This window comes from Ylistrum balloti, unplaced genomic scaffold (genome assembly GCF_031769215.1).
Source record: "Ylistrum balloti isolate Yb309-2 unplaced genomic scaffold, AGI_CSIRO_Ybal_v1 Utg369964, whole genome shotgun sequence".
Lineage (NCBI taxonomy): Eukaryota > Metazoa > Mollusca > Bivalvia > Pectinida > Pectinidae > Ylistrum > Ylistrum balloti.
In genome coordinates, this window is record NW_026782060.1 from 473,469 (window position 1) to 498,411 (window position 24,943).

The following is a 24,943-nucleotide window of genomic DNA, read 5'->3' on the forward strand; positions in this document are numbered from 1 at the left end:
GTCATAGAGTTCATGAGAGCGTTAATCCGTCTTATGTGGATGTTGTCCCACTCTTCAATCAGAGCTCTGGTCAACTGCTCTCGAGTAGGAGGGGGTGGCTGGCGCTTTCGTACCTGTCTATCCAACTGGTCCCAAAGATGCTCTATCGGGGACAAATCAGGGCTATAAGGCGGCCAATCTAGTGGTTGAATGTTGTTGTTGGCCAGAAAGACTTGGCAAATCCTTGCTACGTGGGGTCTAGCATTATCCTGCTGGAGGGTTAGATTATGCTGCTGTAAGAAAGGGATAACATGGGGTCGGAGGATGTCATCTCTATACTTAGCTGCTGTTAAATTGACATCAATAAAAACCAATTGTGATTTTAACCCGTGTGAGATTCCTCCCCACACCATTACTGAACCGCCCCAAACCTATCCCTCTCTACAACGCAAGCGTCCGTAAAACGTTCGCCACGACGTCGGTAGACCCAGGCCATACGACGCTGACGTCGAGCAGGGGTAAGGTGTGGACCTACGTAGGGGCGTCGTGCTTTTACGCCAACTTCTCGTAATCGATTCCTTATAGTTTTTGAACTTATAGGACGCCCATGATTTCCATGAACATTAAGTGCACTCTCAACGGCAGTGAGGCGCCGATTACGCAAATAAGAGACGACGATATAGCGGTCCTCACGTCGTGACGTTACGCGCGGACGTCCTGACCTAGGTCGATCGGCCAATCGCCCAGTTTCCCGAAGACGTCTTACAAGACGTTGTATGGTGGAAACATTAACACCAAAGTGCCTAGCAACCTGGTTTTGCAGCTGTCCTTGCATCAGCATCTGAATGTCCTGACCCCTCTGAACTTCTGTGAGTCGTGCCATTCTTAAAACGAATCAAATTCTCAATTAATTTTAGGGAAGCAGTTGGTCTGTATAAAGACTAACGAAGAGTGACTTGACCAACGCTGCATGAGACAAGAACAACACGGTGCACGAGATTCTTGTTTTTTCTTTCCTCCATATACCAGAGCTGCGCACTGTACCGTGACTAAATTTTCGATACATGGCAAGGTGTAATATGACCTAATTACTCAATCCACAAAGATTCACTTTATTTGGAGAACGCGTTTTCAAAATATCGGAATAAATATTACCCTGCGTTTCTTTATCCTTTCAGTATAGATACAGTAGATCCAAGAACTAAATAAAAGGCTTCATAGAGCAGTTTAATTCTTTACAAACTCATCGGTGATGCTAAGGGCCTAAATTCTGAATTAAGACGGCGGCTGAAAAATATATAAATTGATCGATAGAAATCTGATAATTTCGGTGTATGTCATGTACATCTGCCAAAATGAGCCACACCACTATTCGATTAAATCAAAACGTGAACTTTGTCACCATAACGATGATTTTTGTATCTAATTATCTACATTAATTTCGTTATTTATATCCATAGTTTGCCTGTTTTCTTGATTTGATTTATTGTATTTGATGTACGACATGTTTGTTTTTTAAAGGTTTTTTGAGCTTAACATTTCCAGATGCAAAATTATCAAGACCTTGTTTTTTGTTGATAATTTGAATAAAATGTACAGATGCACGAGTTTTAATTTCAAAATTTGAACACTCATATCTGAACATGACCCTCAATATTCTATATAACAATTCACAGAAAAAAAAACAAAAAACAAAAAAACATAAAACATCAAACAAAATATGTAGATGTAATCTTACCGTTATGTTTCTTTCATTTGAAAACAACGTCGATCATAAAAAATAATGATACATCATAAAAGAATAAATGCAAACCCTGTGAGTATCATTAGAAGGCAATCTATGTTATGTTAATCGTTTTGAAATATATTATTGATATCCTTATTACAGACTGTTTTGTATATATTTATTAGAACCTTATGAGACGAAATATCGCTTTGTGTTGCCAGATTCATTTATAACAGATATCATATATTTGACCTTATAACTCTATATGGTACATCCAACTGATATAATTTCAGATTTTATTGTCACAATTTTGTAAACAAATGAAATTGGACAACGGGAAGGTCTTTCGTAGCCTTTTATCTTGAACAAATATACACATCAATCAAATATCAAATGAATAAATAGACATACAGTATCTAAATTATAGTAAACAATATTAAATTGGTTGTAGTTGACATATTGCTACCATAACTATGATGTCTCGCAGTGACTTTGAATGAGGAAAGCATGTATACACACTCATAAGCCTTTGTTTAATCCTTACCGGTGACAAATAGTGACAATGTTTGTATCAATAAAACGTCGTATTGTATATATGATCTCTAAATCAGCTATGTTTGTCAAGCCTCAAGAAACATCCGGAAATATTTCAGGAAAAGGAAAGTATATTGCATAGAGAGAGTTTCCTTGTTTGATGAAAAGTAATGCTCAAGTGAATACAATTCCAAACAGGATTCCCATGAATACAAGCATGGTTATCAAGTAAATGGGAATCGGATTCACTTGATCAGTAGTTGTAATGTGACTACGAATCAATGTTAACACGCGCATAGTTTATGTGGCATTGTAAATAACACTTGATTCTCATGAAATCATTATAAATGCCTTCAAATGATTAGTTCGCTCGTGAAAAAAATCCATCCAGGCCAAGAAAATTACGTATAGAAGATTAAGCCATGAGACGAAGTTATCAGTACTGGTTATGTAACGTGTCACTGTTGTTGTAACGTTGTTTCCTTTCGCTAGTTAAAATATTTTTTTGCAAAAATCATTGAATGAAATAATGTTTTCTTTTTATCTATCTTTTTAAAAATATATTAAAATTTTTGTGGACTTATATGATAAAAAAAAATAGGTCCCCCTTGCAAATGACGACACAGTATTGAATACAAACTCCTAAAAAATAATGTAAAATAAGTTTTTTCCATCGTTCAAATTTTCGCAGATTTATAAGAAATGCTCAAAGCAACATGAGTGTACATACCGCGGAAGTCATAAAAACGAACACTGCTTTCCTTAGATATCGCATTGCCAAGGAATCTGTTTTTTTCGCGATGTTATTTAACCCCCAATTTTAAACTAAGTATAGGGCCCTTGAAAAGAAAATTTATACTATATTTAAATTATATATATATATATATATGTATATCAAATTGACACTTTTAGCACACATGACTAAACATTACATTACAGTATGGAAAAAGTATTCTAAGTGCAAATCGACAATACAGATTATGAAATCACGCAAAAGTGCTACCAGTCCGTTTACTTGAGACGTCCAGAAAACTTACTAGTATGCGTTTCCTCTTTTCGTTTTCCGCATTTTGTAGATTTTTATTGAAGAAAAATAAAATTTTCTTCATTTCTAAACGACACTCAGGGAATCTCCAAACATACACAAATGGATTAACACATCCATTCAAAAGGCCGATGGATGACGATATCACCAGGAATGTTTCTGTCTTAATGGTCATGTTGGGGTAAATAACTAAGTATATGTTATAACATAAAAATGGCAAGTACATGACATGAAATATCACCCCAATTAGTACCACTTTATATGTAGTTTGAAAAGTGTTTCTGGTTTTCATTCCTCTGCTGAAGTCCGTTCTCAACATTTGTTTTATTCTGATATAGATACAGATGTAAGCTATCAACGCCAGAATACGAAATGTGATCCCCACAGTCAGCTGTAGACTTCGACCGAATGGTCCTATATACGGATTGAAACAGCGAGGATCAGTATAGTCTGGTACATGATCAACTAGAATGATCAGAGAATAAAACAGCGCCAACACCCAAGTGACCGATTGACAGAATATAACCTTCTTCACGGTGCCTTTTGTGATGTAAGCATTCTCGAAATAGAGACAGATACAACGATCAATGGCTATAGTAGACACAATCAGCATTGACCCGAATCCTGTGGTAAGTGTCCATGACGACTGGATAAAACAGGAAGCGTGTGGTGGAAGTTCCACTACCCAGATACGAAGTATGATGCGGAACATTATAGATACCCCACTCAATATGTCACAGATAATTAGATTCATTGTAGGTATCTTGATGTTATATGGAATTCCACGTGTCCGACCCATGGAAACAAGCGCAACGGTATTTGGTATAATAACACTAAACGCAATCAACGAATAAATGGACATCCTTGATATATATATATCTGGTTCTACGAACGCTGTCCTCATTGTCGAAATGTTATTCGAAAGTCCGTCGATAGATGTACTAGTCATATTTCGTGATCAAACTTCACAATGGAATTTTTGTGCTAGTTATTTTCTGTGATGAACCATGCTCCAAATACTTGTTATCTGTTTCTCAGCATGAATCGTTTTTCATTCTACGTTTGAAATAGTATCCTTCTTCGAAGTAGCAGTAGCTGTTCTTTTGCGACGAATCGCTGCCGCTGTCTTAATCAGTCATCGAATGTTTAATGGTGATTGTCCACGTTTACTTGTATCCAATCATTTGCTACATGTAGCAATACCTACAACTGAAAAAGCTTATGTTTCTCCACGTTTATGGTATCGATAAGCTACAAATAAGTGGATATCAACATGTAGCCTGGTGATGAATACAGATGGTTTGTCCACACGTATTCTGAAATAGAACATATGTAGAAACAATTTTTTTGTTTATATTCACATAAAATCAGTTATCACTTTATGATAGCCTAGATATATGTTAGAGTATGCACCCATTTCTCGATGCAAAGTCCGTTCCAAACGTGTAATCCTCTTTTATTTTAATGTTTTAGATCCGTAGAATGTTGAATCCGGACACCACTATGTTGCGAAATTCGGTCTCCAGAGAATGCTAGCTGCAAAACATGAAAGGTGATAATTATTAGAAATTTTTCGTAATTATACAGATAAAATATCACAGAAAGTATCAGACGAAAACTCTTACCTTACAAAATATCTTCCAGTTTATAACTAGTTTTTAATCAAATCCGTGTCTTAATTTTATTGAATGAGTATAATAATGGATCAAGTATTTGCTGAAGAATTACTGACATGTACCTTAACTATATCAGTGTTTCCCTTTAGCCAAAACCCTACTTCGATACAATAGGCATAGTTTTAAAATCAATCACACATATCAAGTTAGAACTGACAGGAACCGACAAATGAGTGATTCGCCACAGCAAAGACGAAAGAAGTGATGAAATATGATAACGTTATAAAAGTTTATCTGAAATAGAATCAGAAAATAGAACGTCAGCCGTTCAAAAAAATCTACTGTAGTTAAGTGTTGTCAGTCTGGAGAGTATACCTGATCATCAAACCGTATTGGTATATCATAGCAATGACAAATTTTGTTGATCAAGACGTATCATAACATACACGTTAAAATATGTCGATTCCTAATATATCTTCTTATGTGTTAATGATGAAATTGGTTGAATGCTCTCAACACAAATGTTTTTGTGGTTTCCTCCAGTACGGTTAACATAACAACACATAGTTTAATGAATGCTAATAGCAGCATATACATAATGATGGAACAGAAAAAAACAACGAATTAATGGTTATAACGTAGTGTTTTTCTTTCCCCGTCAATCGCCCTATCATTTATATGTTAAAATCAAAATATATAACGAATTTCACATAACGAATTAATGTCTATAACGTAGCAGCTTTTGGGTTCGCTCAGGTGAATATCTGTGCTAATTAATAACCATATAACGTAGTGGCCTCGGGCAGTCATCACACCTGAGTGAAGTCAGCCGTGTGTCCTGTATCGACACCCGTATCCAGGTATGTTTCAATTACATACAGGTAAGTCTGACGAATAAAGTGAGTTGTTGTTATACGTACCTGCGTTCTATTGTTTTTTGAGTTTTGAGTTACTGATCTGATCTTATCGATACAAAACCTTTGCGTTCTGTTCTTTTCGTCATTTTGGAAATGGCTTCGTCGTCGCCGTCTCGTAAGCGGAAGGTTTTAAAAATTGAAACCAAATACCAAATTATTGTTTATTTGGACATACTATACATGTAATAAAATATAATCATGAAATAAGACCCCTTTATTTTTTGTATGTACAGTTCCTATAACGAATTATGCGTGACTGTTTGCCAAAATTCGTTATATGTGTATAACGAACTATGTTTATAACGATCTAAATTCCTTGATCCATAGAGGTTCGTTATAAACGTGTTTTACTGTAAACGTTTATAAAACTAAACTATTCAAGACTCTCGATATTCAATAACAACTATTATAGTTCTTGTGCTTATTTGTCACACTCTTGAAGAGTTTCCTCAAAATTCACAGTGATTTTAAAAGTACAACTCTAATATATGCATTTGTTAACTGAGTACATAAATCCCGTCCTCGTTTAAGTCCTTTGGCAAGACAATTTATCTCTATTACTTTGGATAACATGATTCGGACTTCTGCATGATATTTATTGAAGTAGTCGCTAGCCACTGCAAGGAAATATATCCGCAAAACGGTACTGTGTGTCCGTAGTCGATAAAATCGACGAAATATATCAAATACTAAGCGGTTGATCACATGTGATAATGAGAATGTTCAGAGGAAATTGACATAGCAATATTGGCCCGAGACATAATCGATTACAAATTATTCCCAGCGTTCTGACATCTTGGGCTTGAATTTTGGTCGGTGATTTCCCTCGGAACTTCCTACGGTTTATCTACAATGAAGTTTTTACTTACTAATTAATATGTGTTGTGGTTAATGTATGTTTATTTAAAACATGGAACCTCCTTTTCACATTTTCCAAAACACAACACCGGATGGCTCACATGCAAACCCTACATTTCCTTGACCGACATATATATTTTACGAGATTTTAATAATGTCTCGTTATTTGCTCTGTTGTTACAATGTCTACATAACAGCATATTATGAAAATGTTGTTATGATCGCCACTGTTTTCCTGTTTCATAAAAACATGATTACCTGCCTTGATAGGTGGTCGATTAGTGTCACTAGGAGTCTTTATTGTTGTCCTATATAAAATTAGACTATTCAAGTATTATGACGCACATTGTGTATTTATGTGCATTACCTAGTAATGATATATGGGAGAAGGCTGTTAGTGTCCGTTCGTCGCATGATATGGAGGAAGTAACCTCAGGCAAACCCTTGATTTCTAGGAGTGACTTCCACTTGACTGTCTTATCAGACAATGTGAGATAGAGATGAACGAAAGACAAAGGATGTACGTGTCTCTTACTGTATATTTCAGTACAGTTGTAAATTATCTAATTTCTAGAAGTAGTAACTTAGTAGGAACATTAATTTCAAAGAAGGAATGTATAAATAATGGTGAACTAGCTACAAGTTACGGTCTTAATAAAACTTAAATATGTGATGCTAGTCTGACCCAGTGACAATCTAGTATCAGTATTGTACTTACATGATATTTATCTATTCCCAAGTGATGTATATTTCTGCTTATTACTTATTGAAACCCCAATATACACTACTCCTTGATGTTGTACATTGCAGAAATTAAAACCAACCCTAACTAAACTTTAAGCATTATCACAAATACCTTTCGCACATAGCTGAAACAGTGGTGAATCAAATTGACACAATCTTTATAGTAGATGGTGCCTATGGAGCGTCAAGCCCAAGACGATAAAAGCAAGAAAATATCACCATGTCAACATAATCATAATCCAAACTCAATAAAACTCGGGTAAAATATGAAAAAAAAACTTTACATAGAGACTCATGAAAAGGTACAATGAGAATAAGACCTGATTTTCCGGAAGTATAAGCGTCTTCTGCTTCATCGACGACAGTCGGCATGTACACCTTGGTCAGAGGCTCCTAGAATAAATAATATTATTGATGTTTTGGTTGACGTTCTGCATTTAAATATTTGCAACTTGCCAAATAGATCCTTACACGTCTCTTCATGTTTGAAATATATAAATATACATGTTCCACATGTTTATGTAAAAAGATCCCGTATTATATGTAACACAGAATAAAAGAAAACAAGACCACGTTCTTTTGCGCGAGCCTAATTGTCATCCGCAATATAAATACAGGCGAATATTCCGTTTGCTGGGTTCAATTAGAGACGATGAAACGCATGCGTAAATTTTAAGTATTCGAAATTCATAATGAAATTTCATAAGTCCCAGTGCCTGCATGAATTGATCCGAACAAAACAAAACTGAAGACCTATAAAGGCAGAAAAAATGTGATAAAAAGATAGATAAATTTATTAAATAAGATGTTAATAAAAACAGATATCATTTCGTGAGCAGACACTTAATCCAAACTATCATTCAATAAAACAAGACAAAATATCAACAGAAGAAAGATTTACACGGAGCGGCCTGAAAAAAGTATAAGGAGAATAAGACCATGTGCTCCTAAAGGGTAAGCGCCTTCTGCTTCATCGACGACACCTGTCATGTTTATTTTGTCGATCCATGTAAGTAATATAATGCATATTCACTTATGAGAATAAAGTATTCATCAACGAAACCAACAGGCAAACTAACGCTCATGAATTACGTCAAGCTTCATATCGCGCAAAGAAATAGATTATTTTCATTGACGCCCAATGGAAACCGTATATAAATAATGTCAATGAGGAAGTAATTTGGGCATCTCCGTTCGAAATACTGTAAACCAGCAACTAACTTTGGGGATTTCGGTAATGATAAATAAACAGCGATTTACTTTTCCCGAATTATGACCCAGCGTTGTAGAATTGGAAAAGCGTCATCGCGTGAGGAACCACATATCCGTTGGCTAATTTGGCCACGAAAGATACATTTACAGCAGATCGTTTAAGGACACGGGTTATTCAGAACGACTTTTGAACCTTATTAACAGCATTTGGCAGAATATCCAGTGGAATAAAGAGTAAAACTAACTTTTAAACCCATAAGGTGTATCGTGTTTTTGTTTTGATAGCAATGTGAGGGTCAATCATAGTAATTAAAAAAATGTATGGCTATGTATAACGTTGACTCGGTCATTGAGTTCAAACACGCAACAGATCACTAGAGTGCATTATTTACAAAACAAGACCTCCAAAGAATCGAACATGCAAGGAAATAAATTGTCCACAATACTGAATTTGATAATATATTTACGAAACGCGTTATAACTGTTTCAATACACGTAGCTTTGTAATAAACTGGAGTTATAGTACATACCGTGTAACTGGTAAATTTTAGTGTTAAAATTATCGAATAATATTTTACCAGAATGTAATTTTGCACTCTGGATATGCACGCGTGTCTCATAATTTTATGGACTAAATTTTCGCGATGGTTTTAAAGTACCACGAAAAAGCAAAAATATCTACAAAAACAATGTTTAAATTCGCAGCGATTTATTTTCGCGATTTTATATTGAACGGGATATTCTCGAAAGCAAATCGCAAGTGAAAATCAGTAGGTTTACAATAATGGTAAGACATATATCAGATGGGAAACAACATCCCTAGCTGGGTGTAGCCTTCAGCAACCAAGGCTAATTTTATCACCACCACCTGCATGTCCTTTTAACAATATTTGTAAGAGAGTGTGGACACGTACGAGAGAATAATATCAGACTCGTCCCTACACGATATTTAGTTAAAATAATGTTAAGTAATTTCCTTGTCGCTAAATGTACCAAATGTGTGTTATTACAAAGATAACAAGGTAGTAGTGTGATAAATAACAACAAGTCAGTTATCTGTAGAATTTAAATATAGCCGATTTAGATAATTTCGTTGCGAACATTATTCGAAATGTTTGCCTACTCCCATCTAGTTGTAATTATCTTCTGTCGCCTAAAGTTTAGAACAAAAATTTGAAAAATTAATTAATGTGTTGTGTAAAACATGTCATCTTTCATGCAAAAGTAATATATCTGTTTCGTCTGTGCATCTTAATATGTCTCTCTACATGTAAAACACAAATCTTAAAAACATAAATAAGAGAAAAAAAGAAGCAAACCTTTGACAAATTCGAATAATTTTCATCTTTTTGTCATTTTCGTTTTATGAGTTAAAAGACAATAATAAAATACATTTGAAAAAGGAAGAAAACATATCAACATTGATGATATAAATCATTTGAAATTTTTACTTGATCATTATTTTAGGAATAAAAGTATGTCATACGGCTAAGGAAATCTATATGCATAATCCATGTACATCTGTACATGTGCATAGTTGATTTAAAAACTTTTCTGTTGGATTTATTTATTTGGAAATATAACAAAATGGTATATTTATTTCTGATCATTTTTTTCATATGGATCTGAATATATATATATATATATCTGATCACAACATATAAAACAAAATACTCACTTTTATAACTCCGAAACATCACTGGAAACTGTTGCGACCGATTAGAAGAGGCTTTATCGTAACTACGAACAGAATCTTATGTAAAGGAATGTAAAATGTACATCAATGAATCTCCATGGTAATGAGAAAATAGACCTATGACGTACAAGATCGTATTGTATAGTCGCAGCAGCAAATAAGGTTGGCGATAATTACCATTTCCGTAGGAGTGTTGTAGTTCGCGTTACATACAGCAATAGGTGGTCAAATCACTCTTTCTGCTCTACATGTAGAAAATCCACCTTTGTTTTGGTATATGTATTGTTATACGAGATCTGATAATTAACATGACATAATTTACATCAGGTGTTACATGTAGCCACAGCTGCTTTACTGACCTTTCCGCACAATGACGAGTTTTTCATTCAATCATTTTGGCGTCTAACTTTACATTGAGGTCAATGTATTCAAGGCTGGCTTAACTACGTCTGCATGACAAGTATTGGTTACTCATTATTATTAATTCATATATATATCTATATATAATAATGTTTCTATGGGCTCAGCTAGAGTAGCATACTAATTCATGCAGGATGGAATTCAGTGTGACGAAATATATAAACAAAGTTACTTTGTTACCTTTTCATTGTTCATTTTTGTAACATGATTTGTTTTCTAACAATTTTACATCAGCTTCTTCCATATGACTCCATGTTTAAAGTCTTACTTCCAAGCATTCCTTACAACTCACCTCAGTTGATATACTCATTTTAATCTACGTTATCCAGTAAGGACGTTGGCTGTTTTTGATGATTTATGTCCTGATTTGAACTATTTGACCTTTTAATGTTATTCAAGAAGAATGCTACCAAATTCTGTTGCACATGTGTCCAGCATGACAAAGGCAAGCTTTAAGACAATTCTGGGGGTTATTTTATAATAAAAGTTGAGAAAACATGTTGATTTCAAATCAAGAATTCGCCTATATATGTCAAGTAAATATATAGAGATTACACAACGTGTGGTTGTTGGATACGGCGTTTATTTCTCTCGAGTTAGTTATTTTTTAAAAGTTACAAAAGACACGAGCTTTAGCGAGTGTCTTTTTTAATTTTTAAAAAATAACTAACGAGAGGGAAATAAACACCGTATTCAACAACCCCACGTTGTGTAATCTGTTTCTACCATTCTTATATCGAGACCACAGGTGGTAGGCGAAGACCAACACATATATACATGAGTAAACAATTTGCTGACATATGCAAATGTGGCGTAGAGATATCACTCGGAGTGAAAAGGCTCCAATTAATATTCAAAAATATATATGATGATAAATAATTTATTTCTTTATTATTTTCACAATTTTAAAGTTTACACATAATAACTCAATGACGATTAGTTGTCTTATAAACTTTAACTGTCTATATAATCGTAGAAAAATCGCGGACTATATTAGGCGCGCTTTTATACAGACACATATAGCAGTGTCATCTGGTTCCCGCCGGAAACTTCAAACTCCATCACAGTCGGAATCAGAGTACAGCACCTTTGGTCTGGGACGTTTATAGACGTTTGTATTGGTAATGTTTTTTGTGAATGAACCACCGTGAATAGGACCTGCAAATACTGAAGTAAGGGCACCGGTGGTATTTGCAGACACAGTTGATTCGGGATTTGGAGGTCTGACAATGACTTCGCTTGCAGTAGATGTGCTATTAGCTCTAGCGAAATGCCTGTCACCAACATCATCCAAGCATGACGATATCGCTCTTGAAATCGTCCGGTGCTGCTTTGTGTTTAAAGTTGAGTAACTGTTGATACTCTGGATATTCTTGTGCCCGGAAATCTGGAGGATGCAGAGAATTACATAATTAGGCAACGTTTTATAGGAGCAATGGAAGTAGAGATCTAGTTATTGTCTACTCTAAGCATGACAGTGATGCATTGCCCTGTATTATGAAAGCAGGAGATTTTTTATAAATTTATATTAGTGTTAAACTGTTTGGGATATAATTTCTTTAAACAAGGTAAGTGTTCATTTACTCGTAACGATTATAGGCCCTAATGATCATCATCAAGTTAAGATATTTCAATGTGAAAATACTTTCTGATTTGGGGGTAATCCTTTGTCATTGAGTTTTTGTACAAGGTACTTCTTGGCACTATGGTTTGTCAGTCTTTTTCCGTTATTGTTACTCCCAGACTTGTTCATCAGACCTGGTCATATAAAAAAACAGGCATAAATCTAAACTCTGAATATGAACTGAATAAATAACAAGCAATTTAATCAAAGCCAATGTATGCACCATTCTGACCTAATTAAAGAAATTTATTACTTTGGGCTGGAATTATGCCCAAAAGATTATTTTTGGCTTTAACCGACTAAAATTATGAAAAGGCTACAATGTTAGGCCTAGGTGTAAGCAAGTGCAACATTACAAATACATTGTACTTAAATGTATCAATGACGTAAGCTGATGTAAAAGGGGCGGAGTATAGGATTTGTAAACATACACTGGGTTTTGTTTACATTCCAGTCTCATTTACCTGCATTCTCTGCCATAGTCTTCACAAAAGTCCCTAGTTTGTTAACGCCAACTGGTTGAGACTTGTACCACTTGCTTGATTTGTCACAGTTTGAATTAGTTGCGATATAGTAGGGGGCTTCAGGGTTACAGTACGCAAGCGGGCGATGTACTTGGTAGGTTTTATAAGTGGCGACGGGGCATCGTGATGGGTTGTCGGGGGTAGCCCAGGCACGCGGAGGAACTTCCCTAACATTTTTGAGGTTGGAACCCGGTCTAGTTTTGGTCTGATGCTCTCGGAACTCAAGATATTCATTACTTTCAGAATCTTTACATAATTCACATCACCCCATTGCATGTCTCGGTGTTCGGTAACGCCGCGCATTCCAAAATATACCGTATTATTCAACCAAATTGTTCTAAGCAAACTTTCGGCATTACTACAGCCTAGCTGTCCAGATTCGTATAATTTGTCAATCTCGTCATCAGATATAGCATCAGCCCTGTTTTCACTATTTCCTTTGCCCTCACGTTTCAGTTTTTTTTGTTTAGACCGGATAACATCCATAACTTTAGAAAACTCAGGGCTTGTTGAAATTTGTTTCCCGTAATCTTTCGACTTCAGGTATCGATCTAAACTACAGGCTATACTTCTGATAGAAGCTGGTTCATATTCCTGGCCATTTAGATTCCGCACATTCATGAAAAATATACACAGCAATTTGTTTAAATGTGCAGGGGGTATAATTTCAATTGGCCGCACTTCTCTAAGGACGTTTTTAAGGTATTCATGGACTTTCTTGACGTCACCGTCAGTTTTTTTCTTCGTGTTCTTGTTTACCTCTGACGCAATAAATCCATCTATATCAAAATCGTCAAGAGAATCATCAGACAAACCGTTCTGAGTATCGATATTTTGGCAAATAGTAACGGTTTCAGACAATGTATGAGCCAAAGTCATGTCGCGGTCCGGACAAGCCGGTATCACGTCAAAACGATACTTGGCTTCTGTAACCGTCTTTCCCGAATTAAGCTCTATTTGGAAACGATCAAACCCAAAATTAGTATCTGCTTTTGAAATTGCCCGGATTACACCTTTTCCCCCATCACACAGCCTTACTCTATCACCTACATTCACCTCAAGCCTGTCCAGTTCAGCCATGTTGACAGCAGACGATAAACAAATTGCACGTGGAACAAATCACGCGAGTGAAAAAAGTAGTTCGGGTCAAAGTTTACCAATCATGTATCCGGAAGGCCATATACCACTAGTGGAATATCACTTATGTTTATCCAACACCCGCCATATTTACACAATGGCCTGAGAGTGGAATAAATTAAAGTAGAATGGTAGAAAAATTGATATGTTTAAAAGTATAGGTTATCAAATGATTTCGAGTAACAAGGGATTGGTTCCCTAAAATGTCCCGAATGACAAAGAATCATGCAGTATCTGACTTAATGCATACTTTTCACATAAAAAGGGGAAAATATCAATGCCTTATCCTCACTCTTCACTGTTATGACTACCTCGGGCTGTCACTATCGGCTGCCTATGAAAGTAACTTGAAGAGGTTTTGCTTAAAATTGTTCAGATATAGTAAAATTTGATGTCATGGACATTTCAGCACATTTCTTCTAGAAAGGACCAGGAACATTTGAAATTATGATGAACTGGATTGATTCACGTCCAGCATCAGTGAAGAACAAACTATTGGGTATAAGATAGGTGCTGCAGAAAACTTTGTGAAAAAGATTCTGGATATTAAACCAGATATGTTTGTTATGGATGATTAATGTATCTTTTAAGGAATGGTATCATTTGATGAACAAGGAAATAGTTCATGTAGATTACATTCATTTTTCGAAAAAGAGGAGTATGATGTTTTACATTCTGATGATAAGAGAACAAATACCTGTGTGAAATATGATAGAATCAAGAAACCACAATGACATTGTTATGAATGTGTAGGGATAGATACTTTAATTAATTATCGACTTAATCATTTTATTATATGGATTGTCTCCCCTTTTCGGGTCTCTCTCAGGTCACAGTTAACTACACATAATTCCTTTCATGGGCATGTAATCATGATTCCCCATAAAAAGGAGTTAGGTTTGCAAATGACTGCGGTAACAAGTGATTTATTACCAATATTTTTCAATTGTGAGAGATGGGAAGTCACAATGTAATAAATGGTATATGTTAGTTTTAGCCACAGGTAATCAACCACCAATATGCAATAAGGTGAGTTGTCACTCTCTCGTCCCGTTTGTTCGAGGTGATAAGTATGATTGGTATCTCGCGAAGACCTTGGAGTAGTCCATGCTACTCGGAAACCATGCAATAACCCATGATTGTCTTAACATATCCTATCTCCATTGTCTTTGGTATAATTTACCATTATAAGTAAGTATATCACCGTTTTAGGTAACGCATAGCTCAGCATTACTGTAAGTCGGGCATTACCCATTATATTAGACACACTCACTGTTTTGCTCTAGAGATGACAGTTTGTTATTTTATAAGTAATTTATGAACTTAATGGAACATATATGTGAATTTTAAAGGACTGCAAAGAACTGTCGTCCTGTTTTAAAAAACCTTTTCTTCTGTAGAATTTGTTTCCGTTCCTTTATACTAACATTCCGTACCTTATTCCGAACTGAATGAACGCCTACATTCTCTTGTAATGAAAGCCTTCTTTGCAAAAAAAGGTACGCGGCAGTACAAATGTATGGATGTGAACTACTCTGACTTGCATTCCGTGAAAAATTCATTCAAATCAAAACGGAAACACATACGGAAGACGAACTCGTAAAAACGATCGAATCTCTGGCTGACAATATATTCGTCGAGATCACTTGTAAAATCTTCCAAAAAGGCAATGGACATATACACTTGTATCTATAGAACAAACTTTGCACCTCTCTTGGCGGACTTGTTTTTGTATCATATGAGGCTGAATATATCCACGAATTTACCAAAACAGACCACAAGAGCTTAAGAAGATATTCAATTTCACTTTCAATTTTAGTAAAGATGTCATTAAATGACAAGAAATCAATTCACCATGTATCCAAGGACATGGTCGATTTTGTCGCTTACCCCGACCTTTTCCTTCTTCGAAAACGACAAGGAGAGCCACCAACTTACTAACTGTACGAAAAGCGTGCCCATTTCAATTTCCCTTTAGTGAAGTTTCCTTTTCTGAATAGCAATTTGCCTGAATCATCATCCGTTGGTATTCACACGTCGCAGTTGATTTAATATTCAAGTGTTTGATCCCAGTAAAACTCAAATCACAGAGGTTGATGAAGACTATAGGGAAGCTTAACGATCGTCAAAATGATTTCATTGAAAGATATTGATATGAAGCTGGGCGTGTTTGATGCTCGTTAGTTTGTCTTATGGTTCCGTTGTCCATTACCTTGTTAGCATTTGGGAACGTTCACTACTCGTACTTATGAACCATTATAAGCTTTTTTAGCAAATAATTTTAAAAGGTAATTTAGTTTGAAATACGAATTAATATGCAGAAATATACATGTACACTATTCCTAAGGTATGATAAGGTAGGCGGTCGGACATTAATGTACACATGGTCAGCCATCTTTGTTGATCTACGGCTAGTGTTACATGTAGTTAATTATCCAAATACTAGTGCACAGGAAAGCATAAGTAAAGCCGTATGAATTATGTGTAATCAGTGTAGAAATACTCATCTACGTGCCAGTACCTTATGTTACTTATGTCACACTTGTTTATTCCATCATTTCTAATATCTACCTAGATATAGTCTACCCATCTGACATCTCTCTGTTATTAATCAAATCTGAGGCTCTCCAAAGAGTTGACCATTAAAGAATTTCACCTTCTGGAAAGAAATTGGTTTGCTACATACTTCAGACTGATTATCTATCTTCGTCATTCTAGATCTCATTTACTTTTCAACAATTTAAACAATTGAATAATTAAATGTCCAATATGAAAAATAAACAATGATAAATATAAAGCAAAAACAAAACAAATCAGTGAATCGTAATTTCGATTGTAATACTCCACATACCGTCAAATATATTCCTCTCTCATTTTTGTTAGGCATCACTTACATTTTGATAAAGAGATTCAAGTTTTCCTTTCGCTCTGTTTAGGGCGAATACATCAGACTTCCAAATCGTCCAGATGGATGTGTTTACTCAAGAATTAAAGTACATGTTATTTTATTTAAAATATTTTTTTGTTTTGTCTTTTTGTCTTTTGATGCTGCATAGAAAACGGCTAAATGACGCTGAAACTAATATGGAAATCGTAATGCTACATGTTGCCTTGTTCCATGAGGTTGCACCAGACCTTTTAGTGTGCCTCAAATTGTGTTGTCAAAGGTATATGGTTGTTTCCAAACCAACACATACACATGCACATCCACAGCGTAACATGTTGCAGGCTTCCACAGGTACATAAAGTAAATTTCTAAATGATTATAGTACATGGGAAGAAACTCACACGTTGGAAGATGATGCTGGTTAATGTACAAAACTGAACGAGTTTCCTTTACTACCCGCCATGTCACAGAAAGACTACATTGGGTCAAAGTTAAGAACATTTGGACTCTTCCGGAATGAGAACTTATGTCTCTATTTCATCAACATGCATCAACCTCGATGTGAAAACTGACTACCATGTCTTCCAGAAAAGTACCCTGACCGGCTTATGCCGGACGCTACTAGGACTTTCGGCCATGACTAATTCTTGTGCTAGTCCACATAGAGCATGTGTGACTGAAAAGCATCTAAAGCAAGGGACTGTTAAAATAATGGATTTGTCAATCCGGTCGCCGCAGAGTTTCAATCAAATATGAGTTTAGTTTGTTATTTCTAAAGCAAATTTGTCGTTGTTACCGTTTATAAAGGTAACCCGTTTCCCCTGACACAGTGTATATCTATTATAATGATTTATTGTACTAGTGAATTAAATAACAATTACTTTTTAAAACATTAACTGTAGTCTTAACCAAATAAAATATCCATGTTCATGTCTGCCCAAAAATCCATTAAAGTGATCCTTAGTGAAATATGAATAGCAAATCATCCATTGAAACTAAATCCGTAATTTTAGAGAGATAGAAACAGAGGAAGGAAAATGATATTTGTTGAGTGTGATGATTTATTTAATGACGACGATACTATTCGTGTCTTATCAGCAATAAACTCACAGACTATGTCAGAATTTAAAAAAAATATTAGAGAAGGTCATACGGGTGTTAAATGGGACAGTTAATGGGGTTCCTGATTATGCATTTTCGCTAGGTATATTCCAGGCCGAATAGGATGATTTTGGACTTTCTTAAACACTACCTACTCTCTCTGTCGAATCCTCATTGTTGTATTATATAGTTATATTTCGTCTGAATATACAGTCTCTAAAATAGCATTTTATTTCTTTTATTTGATATTTTTTATTTTATTTCATTTTGTTTTTTCTTTTACTTTTTCCATTTTTGTTTATTTAGTACAGTAATTATCATTCCACGTGCTATTTTCTAACTTAATAAAGGGATCGTTATATAGATTTTATGATAGTTGTGTATGTGCGGTTGTCGTGTTGGGTATTTCAAGTTTACGTGCGTTTCTCGATATTATATTCATTACGGACACAGGCCAATAAGAGTTATCTCGCCTACACGTGATTAAAAAACATTTCTTACTAGTAAATATGTAAGAAACTAGTATTCTAACCCTTGTTCTTACCAATGTTCTACCACTTAAAAAGGTGTGATTAATTTTCAATTCTTTAACGTTGCGTTCTTTTTCTGTTATAAAAGACTAATTTGAAAACCCATACAACCTTTGATTTTTGCCAGTTTTAACGATGAATGTCATGCAAAACAGAGACTGACATGAGAAATGTATTTTACATACACTACATGTAACATTTGTTACCAAAGTTGGTTTGGTGATTTTCGTCGCCCGTGTAACAAACACAACACTTAAGATTTACGTGAGCATATCTTTTTAATTACAAAATGAAGTAGTGAAAATAAAAATTGCTTTCCGATGGTGTGAGGTTTTAAATGCTGTGAATTAGAGACGTTTATTGTTTGCATATATAATGTATATATAATGTGTGTCCGTACCTTAAGGCTGGGCACGTGTGGCTGTTTGTAAACTAAACACTTAAAATTACGAGTGTATCTAGCTATTCAGTGTGTATCTGATATATCTACCAGCGTCCAAACTATATATTAATGTTTTAATTTGGAAGTTTACCTAGCTGTATTTTCGTATTTTTAGAAAATAAACAAACCCTGTCCCACACTTATTTATAAGTCATTTCTAAATTTACATCAACCACGATAGAATCGCACGTTTGAATGAGAGAAACGCACAACGTGTGCACAAATGTGCGATAGCTTATTTCGTCCATTTTTCCTATCGTGCGCACATCGTTCAGACATCGTGCGTACATCGCATATCGTGTAACGTTGTGCGATCACACAACTGTACAATCAACAACTATTAGGATAGACCCTACAACCAGTGGAAAAAATGGTGTTTTTTTATGTTTCATTTGTGTGACGATCCGTAAAAACTGAATAAAAAAATATAAATGTTTACTGTCTTTTATCACATGGCATAGTAATTAGGTCACCTAGCATGATTGCTGAAATTTGTTCAAATGCTGGTAATTGCCAAGCATGTTTTAGGTATCATCCTATTCTGTCTTAAAAACTGGTATAAAAATGAAACGATTTTATTGGTGACACGAAAGACAGGGGTTATCCCCCATTAGGTTCATACCACAGTGATAGAGTTGTGGTCAACCACTTTAATTTCCCTTTTCATACCCAAACAACATCCTGCAGTCGTCAGTCCACGTATAGGGGCTCTTACAGCAGTGTCATCACACTGCAATGACATAACCTGGACACAGCAGTTTGGCATCCTTCTCGTACCACGTATAGGGGTCAATACGGGTCAATTCCAAATAGTCCATCACCCATAACTTGACGATTATTCAAAAGTATTATGTTTTTTTATATCCATTGGTTTTACTTTCGAACATTTCAATTTTAAACGCTTTCCAATTTCATCTATACTTTTCTTTTCTGACAAAACGAAGTGTCGAATTCTATATTTGTTGAACTTGTTAAAGTCATGAAAATTTGATGAAGTAACCGCAACCGGAAGTGCAATCAGCAATATCCCAACCAATGCACACGCCGCCCCGACCACGAAGCCAGTTCCAGTGGAAGGGAAATGGTCGCCATACCCCACCGTTGTCATGGTGATTACAGACCACCACATAGAAATGAACATGTCGGTAAATGTGTCCGCTTGTAATTCGGCAACATATATAAAACCCGCGAATATGATTACGAAACACGCAAATGCAGACGCGAGGAGACAGAGTTCCTTGGAACTGGACTTGATGCTAAGATAGAGTATCTGCATTCCACAGTTATGACGGAACAGTCGGAGGACACGTAGTATCCGGAAACAATACAGAAATCCAAACACGCACGAGATGATCCAGATTGGACCGAAATCTAAATGGGTATGCACGCTCTCGAAAGACAGGGTTACCCATATACCCACACACGACACCAAATCTATTACGTTTAAAACGCTCTTCCAAAACTCCTTCAAGTTCGGACATGTCAGCACGCGCAAGATAAGCTCTAATGTCAAAATTGCATTGCAAACGAAATCTAACCCGATCAGCCATGGATGTGGCGAGGTGTTCCAAAGCAGACGTAGTTTAACGGAACTTGTGTTAGTGTCCAGTCGCTTATGGTCATTTCTCTCCACCCGGAACTCCTCGAGTGTCTGAAGGGTGTACACCAATATCGAAATAATCAACACCAGGGCAAACAGGCTATGCCAGACCTACAAGACAAACAATGACAGTACACTATTAACATCGAACAGTTTCCTCAGGCACTTTGATAACGTTTATACCTGTCAAATAATCATCAAGTCTGCAAATATCTCATTCTATTAATCTCATTTTGGGGTATGCTTTAGATCTGATTCTTTATGTCGAGTTTGAACAATTTTAATTTTCCTCCATCACCAGACACTTTTTGTAGGTATCCACAATTTTGGTCTTCAGCATCACGGACTGGTCCAGAACGAATGTTTATGCTTCATCATTAAGGATTCTTTGACTCTACTGTATCTGATTGTATTTGTTCAGACGTGGCTATTCCCTTGTGCATCTTTATATCTATATTTGTATCCTTAACCATTTCACTGTCAAGATCGTTATTTTCAATTTTTCCCCATATTTTCAAGGAGAGACTAAAATCTCGAACAAGGTAAAAATACATCTTAAGCGAAACCACGAAAATTGGAACCATCGAAAATATCGACCTTTGCAGTATTGACTTAACATCTCCATTACTGATACACTGTAAAAGTTGTAATTACTGAGTGGTTCTATTTTGTGAGGTGGAGCGATTATTTTCAAGGATGGGCGAGAAAATCTTAAAAGTTAAATACCGCACATTACTGTATGCCGTTTCATTACTTTCAATACAATCATTTTATTTTCTAACGTTACACAATTAAATCATGAATATTATATGAATAATATTTGATGTTTCTCTTATAATTGCAGATAACTTGCTTTTAGATATAATCATTTAATTTCCTATCATAGCACATTTAATTCATAACATATTCAACGTGTTAATGTCAAGTCGTAGGCTTGCATAACTCGATACAGATGATGGAGCGAGTTGTATCATTACGACCCAGACGACAAATAATCCATCAGAATGTACCGATGTCATCAACGTGTTACTGCCTAGAGTTTGTAAATCAATAGAATTTACATACTGGTATATCAAATCGACATAGTAATATTAGCATCGGGTTTCGTTTACTGTAAAGATTTTTATTTCCGAGAGTTCAAATTTTAGCGATATAACCATTTTGTAAATAGAAACGATGGAATTGTTTTACAAAATGTAGCGACAATCTGACATCTATTGAAAAAATCACCATTAACAGAATCCACCTTGTCAATTTATTTTGCATTATCAGTATGTTACCACTAAGTATATGAATATACACCCCTCGTCATTAGATAATCTGGAAACTGACTAGAACAATGTATTGAAGATATCTTAAAATATCATTAACTAGCGTTACACACTTTCATTTGTCCGAAAAAGACAGGTCAGTGAACACATCATACGTAGTTAGAGCTACGTCTACAATGTAAAGAAAGCTCGCTTTGTCTCTCGAAAATAATGATTACATTAAGCGTAACGACTGGTTCGCTTATTGTAATAAAATCGAAATCATTACATAAAGCGTAGCAGTTGCGGAGCTTACATTTGTAATACAATATCATTACATTAAGCGTTGTTATCACGATAAGGGTTACAGTGTCTTCTTTAACAAAGATGGATAAACATGTATTGTTTTTGTTTTTAAGCCCGCTAGCATTTTCTGTTTGTTTAGAGTATATATCGTTACAGATATCAACCTTATATGCAAGTGTTTGGTTAGAGTTACAAAATACAAGCATTTGCTTTCCTAATGTAACCGTGATGTTTTTGAAGCAATCATTAGCAACATTTTTTTGTAAACAATGACGGCATATCCCAAGTGATCGGCAGGTGTTCTCGGATGTCATTGGAAAACAAATCTACAATCTTTCAACACATTGTATATTAACAGTTCTTGAGCGCAATGACGTCTGTGAGATTAAAATTTTCCAATCGTTATATTAACACATTTTTTTTTACATTACTGTATATCACTCGTTCAATTTCATAAATGAAGTAGCAATATATCGGTGTTTGAATTCGTTTCATTAACGCATTACTATAAACACCTTCCCGGGATTGTTGGACACGCACAGTTACTAACCTTTGCTAGTGTCGATGACTGAACTTCGGTCAGTAGCCTCCACACTTTAGACCGGAGTCGATGACATGTGGAACTACTGCTATCTTCTTCAACATTAGATTCACGTAGGCCGCACTTGAGTCGAACCAAGATCTTCTCTAAGACATCCATATCCTCGTCCAGTTGATAGAATGCCTTCCAGCAGCATTTACTGATAAACTTCGTAGGGATTCCCCAAAAATGGAGCTCCTGCCTAAAACTGTCAGCACAGACCGTGCACGAGATATGCAATTTACCAGTTACATAAAAATCCAAGATGTTATGGAAACCAGAGGGATTTCTGTCGAAGAAATACTCGTCCCTTTCTGTGTTGTAATTTTCAGATTGGTCGGTTAGGGAAGCTAGTTTCGTGTCCGGGTAGTTTTGTAGAACCTTGCATGATGTCGTAAAGACGGTCCCTCGAAGGTTGATCTTTATTGTCTCCATAGTTCCTGTGTATGTTGCTTGTATCACGACCTTCAATTCACTGGAACTATATTATAACCACAAAACAGACAACACTACAAACCATGTTTGCCAATAGTAATGCTGCCAAAAGTGGAGGTCTGTATCACCTGAGACAACATCGCTGGCGGGTATACAGGTATCCCGGACTCGCTGTATAGGTAATATTGATGTATGTTATGTACAGTCGATATATCTGTAGCATTGCACTGCTGTTTTGCATGCTAGTTTTTCCTGTTGATGGCAAGGCATCCAATATATGATAAAAAATATTCTATTAAAATATGCATAACTGATTGATTAATTATGCATGTTACATATCTATATATTTTTAACAAGGTGTGAAGTAGTCATGGCAACACGACCTATGACATTAACATATCCGGGTTTAATTACTACCACGTGATCAATCAAGGAAAAGGTTTTGTTTGTATACTATCGCTGACTTCATAAACCATACATATTTGATGTGACAAGCCATTCCTCAACATGTTACGTTTTGTTAACAAACTCTGTCAAAATGAGCCCATCCTCATTTGAGAGATAGGTTTTAGAGTAGATTATTAAATTTGTCAGTTTTTGGGATTAAGCATACTGAGCAATATTGCTGTCAAGCAGATGCTGTATTCTGTGTAAAATCAATACTATAGGAAAACTGATATGTCATCGGCATTTGTGTACACAGTGAAAAGTAGCTGTGCTATTTATCGTCTGTTACATCCCTGATTTAAGTAAATACGTGTATGTTTTGCCATTAGCAACGTGAACTGGCTGTTCATTCATCCACGAGAAAGTACAATCGATTTCGATGTTGGGTTTGCATACCATGGCATCGAAAAGCGCTTTATGAAATGTTAAGTGTTGTTGATAAGGCTTGTTAGGTCGTGATAGGTAAAGTGAACAGCTATTTAAGGTTCACTAGGTATCAAAGATGTCACAAAATTTATTTGTTTGAAGTCTGATAAACGGTAAATCGTGCACTAAACTGGCAAACAACGAGGATCTGAAACTACGTCTGCTATTCAAAAGTTGAACAATATTTAATTTCATTGTATACTTTTAAGCGACATTTCCTTGACGGTCATTATGCCCAATCAGGAAACGTAAGCCACAGTTGCGTTCAAATTGTCATGAATAAACCACCAAAATTTCAATCAGCGGGAAGACTGCATATAGTTTACATGGTAATCGATCGAAAAATAGGAAAGGCGCACTTGAACACATCACTGCAGTCGCACACACTCGTGCGCAATTTCATAGAATTCCGATGTTTATTTCTGTAAAAGACGCAGAAATCTTGCATGCATTTGCGTAGTTACATGTAGCCTCAGAGATAATGAATTGGACGATCAAGTTAGTTGTCTGATCAATGTATCGCATGTCTATCTACCCCAACCAATTAAAATGTTTAAATGTTCACTGTACTCACAACCCACACTCTGGAAATAAGTAAATTTATCTCATCGCCACGTGCTAGGGAGCAACATATATGTACTCAGTTGCCCTTTATGGTACCTATCCTTATATTTCTTTGCGCGATACCCTTTTAAAGCAAAGATTAAATTCTTGTTCTTTTTCACATGCTTAGCTGAAGTCAAACTATTTCGTTTTGAGGCTGAAATTATCATCATGCCACACCATACGTAAATATATATCCAAACATAACAATGGATAATTCATTTCATATACAGTATGAAGTTGTGTATCTATTTAGTTTGATATCTTTATTCAGCATTAATCATAACCACAGTCTTTAATAACA

General features: G+C 35.6%; 1 protein-coding gene across 1 annotated transcript; it reads right to left on the minus strand.

The window, feature by feature from the left end:
• Positions 1-19,827: 19,827 nt before the first annotated feature.
• LOC132547623 (potassium voltage-gated channel protein Shaw-like) lies at positions 19,828-23,163 on the minus strand. The gene is made up of 2 exons (XM_060211405.1): positions 22,699-23,163; positions 19,828-20,703 (listed from the first exon to the last, which is right to left on the minus strand). Exons 1-2 carry the CDS (start codon positions 23,161-23,163, stop codon positions 19,828-19,830), a joined length of 1,341 nt encoding a protein of 446 aa, XP_060067388.1.
• Positions 23,164-24,943: the final 1,780 nt, after the last annotated feature.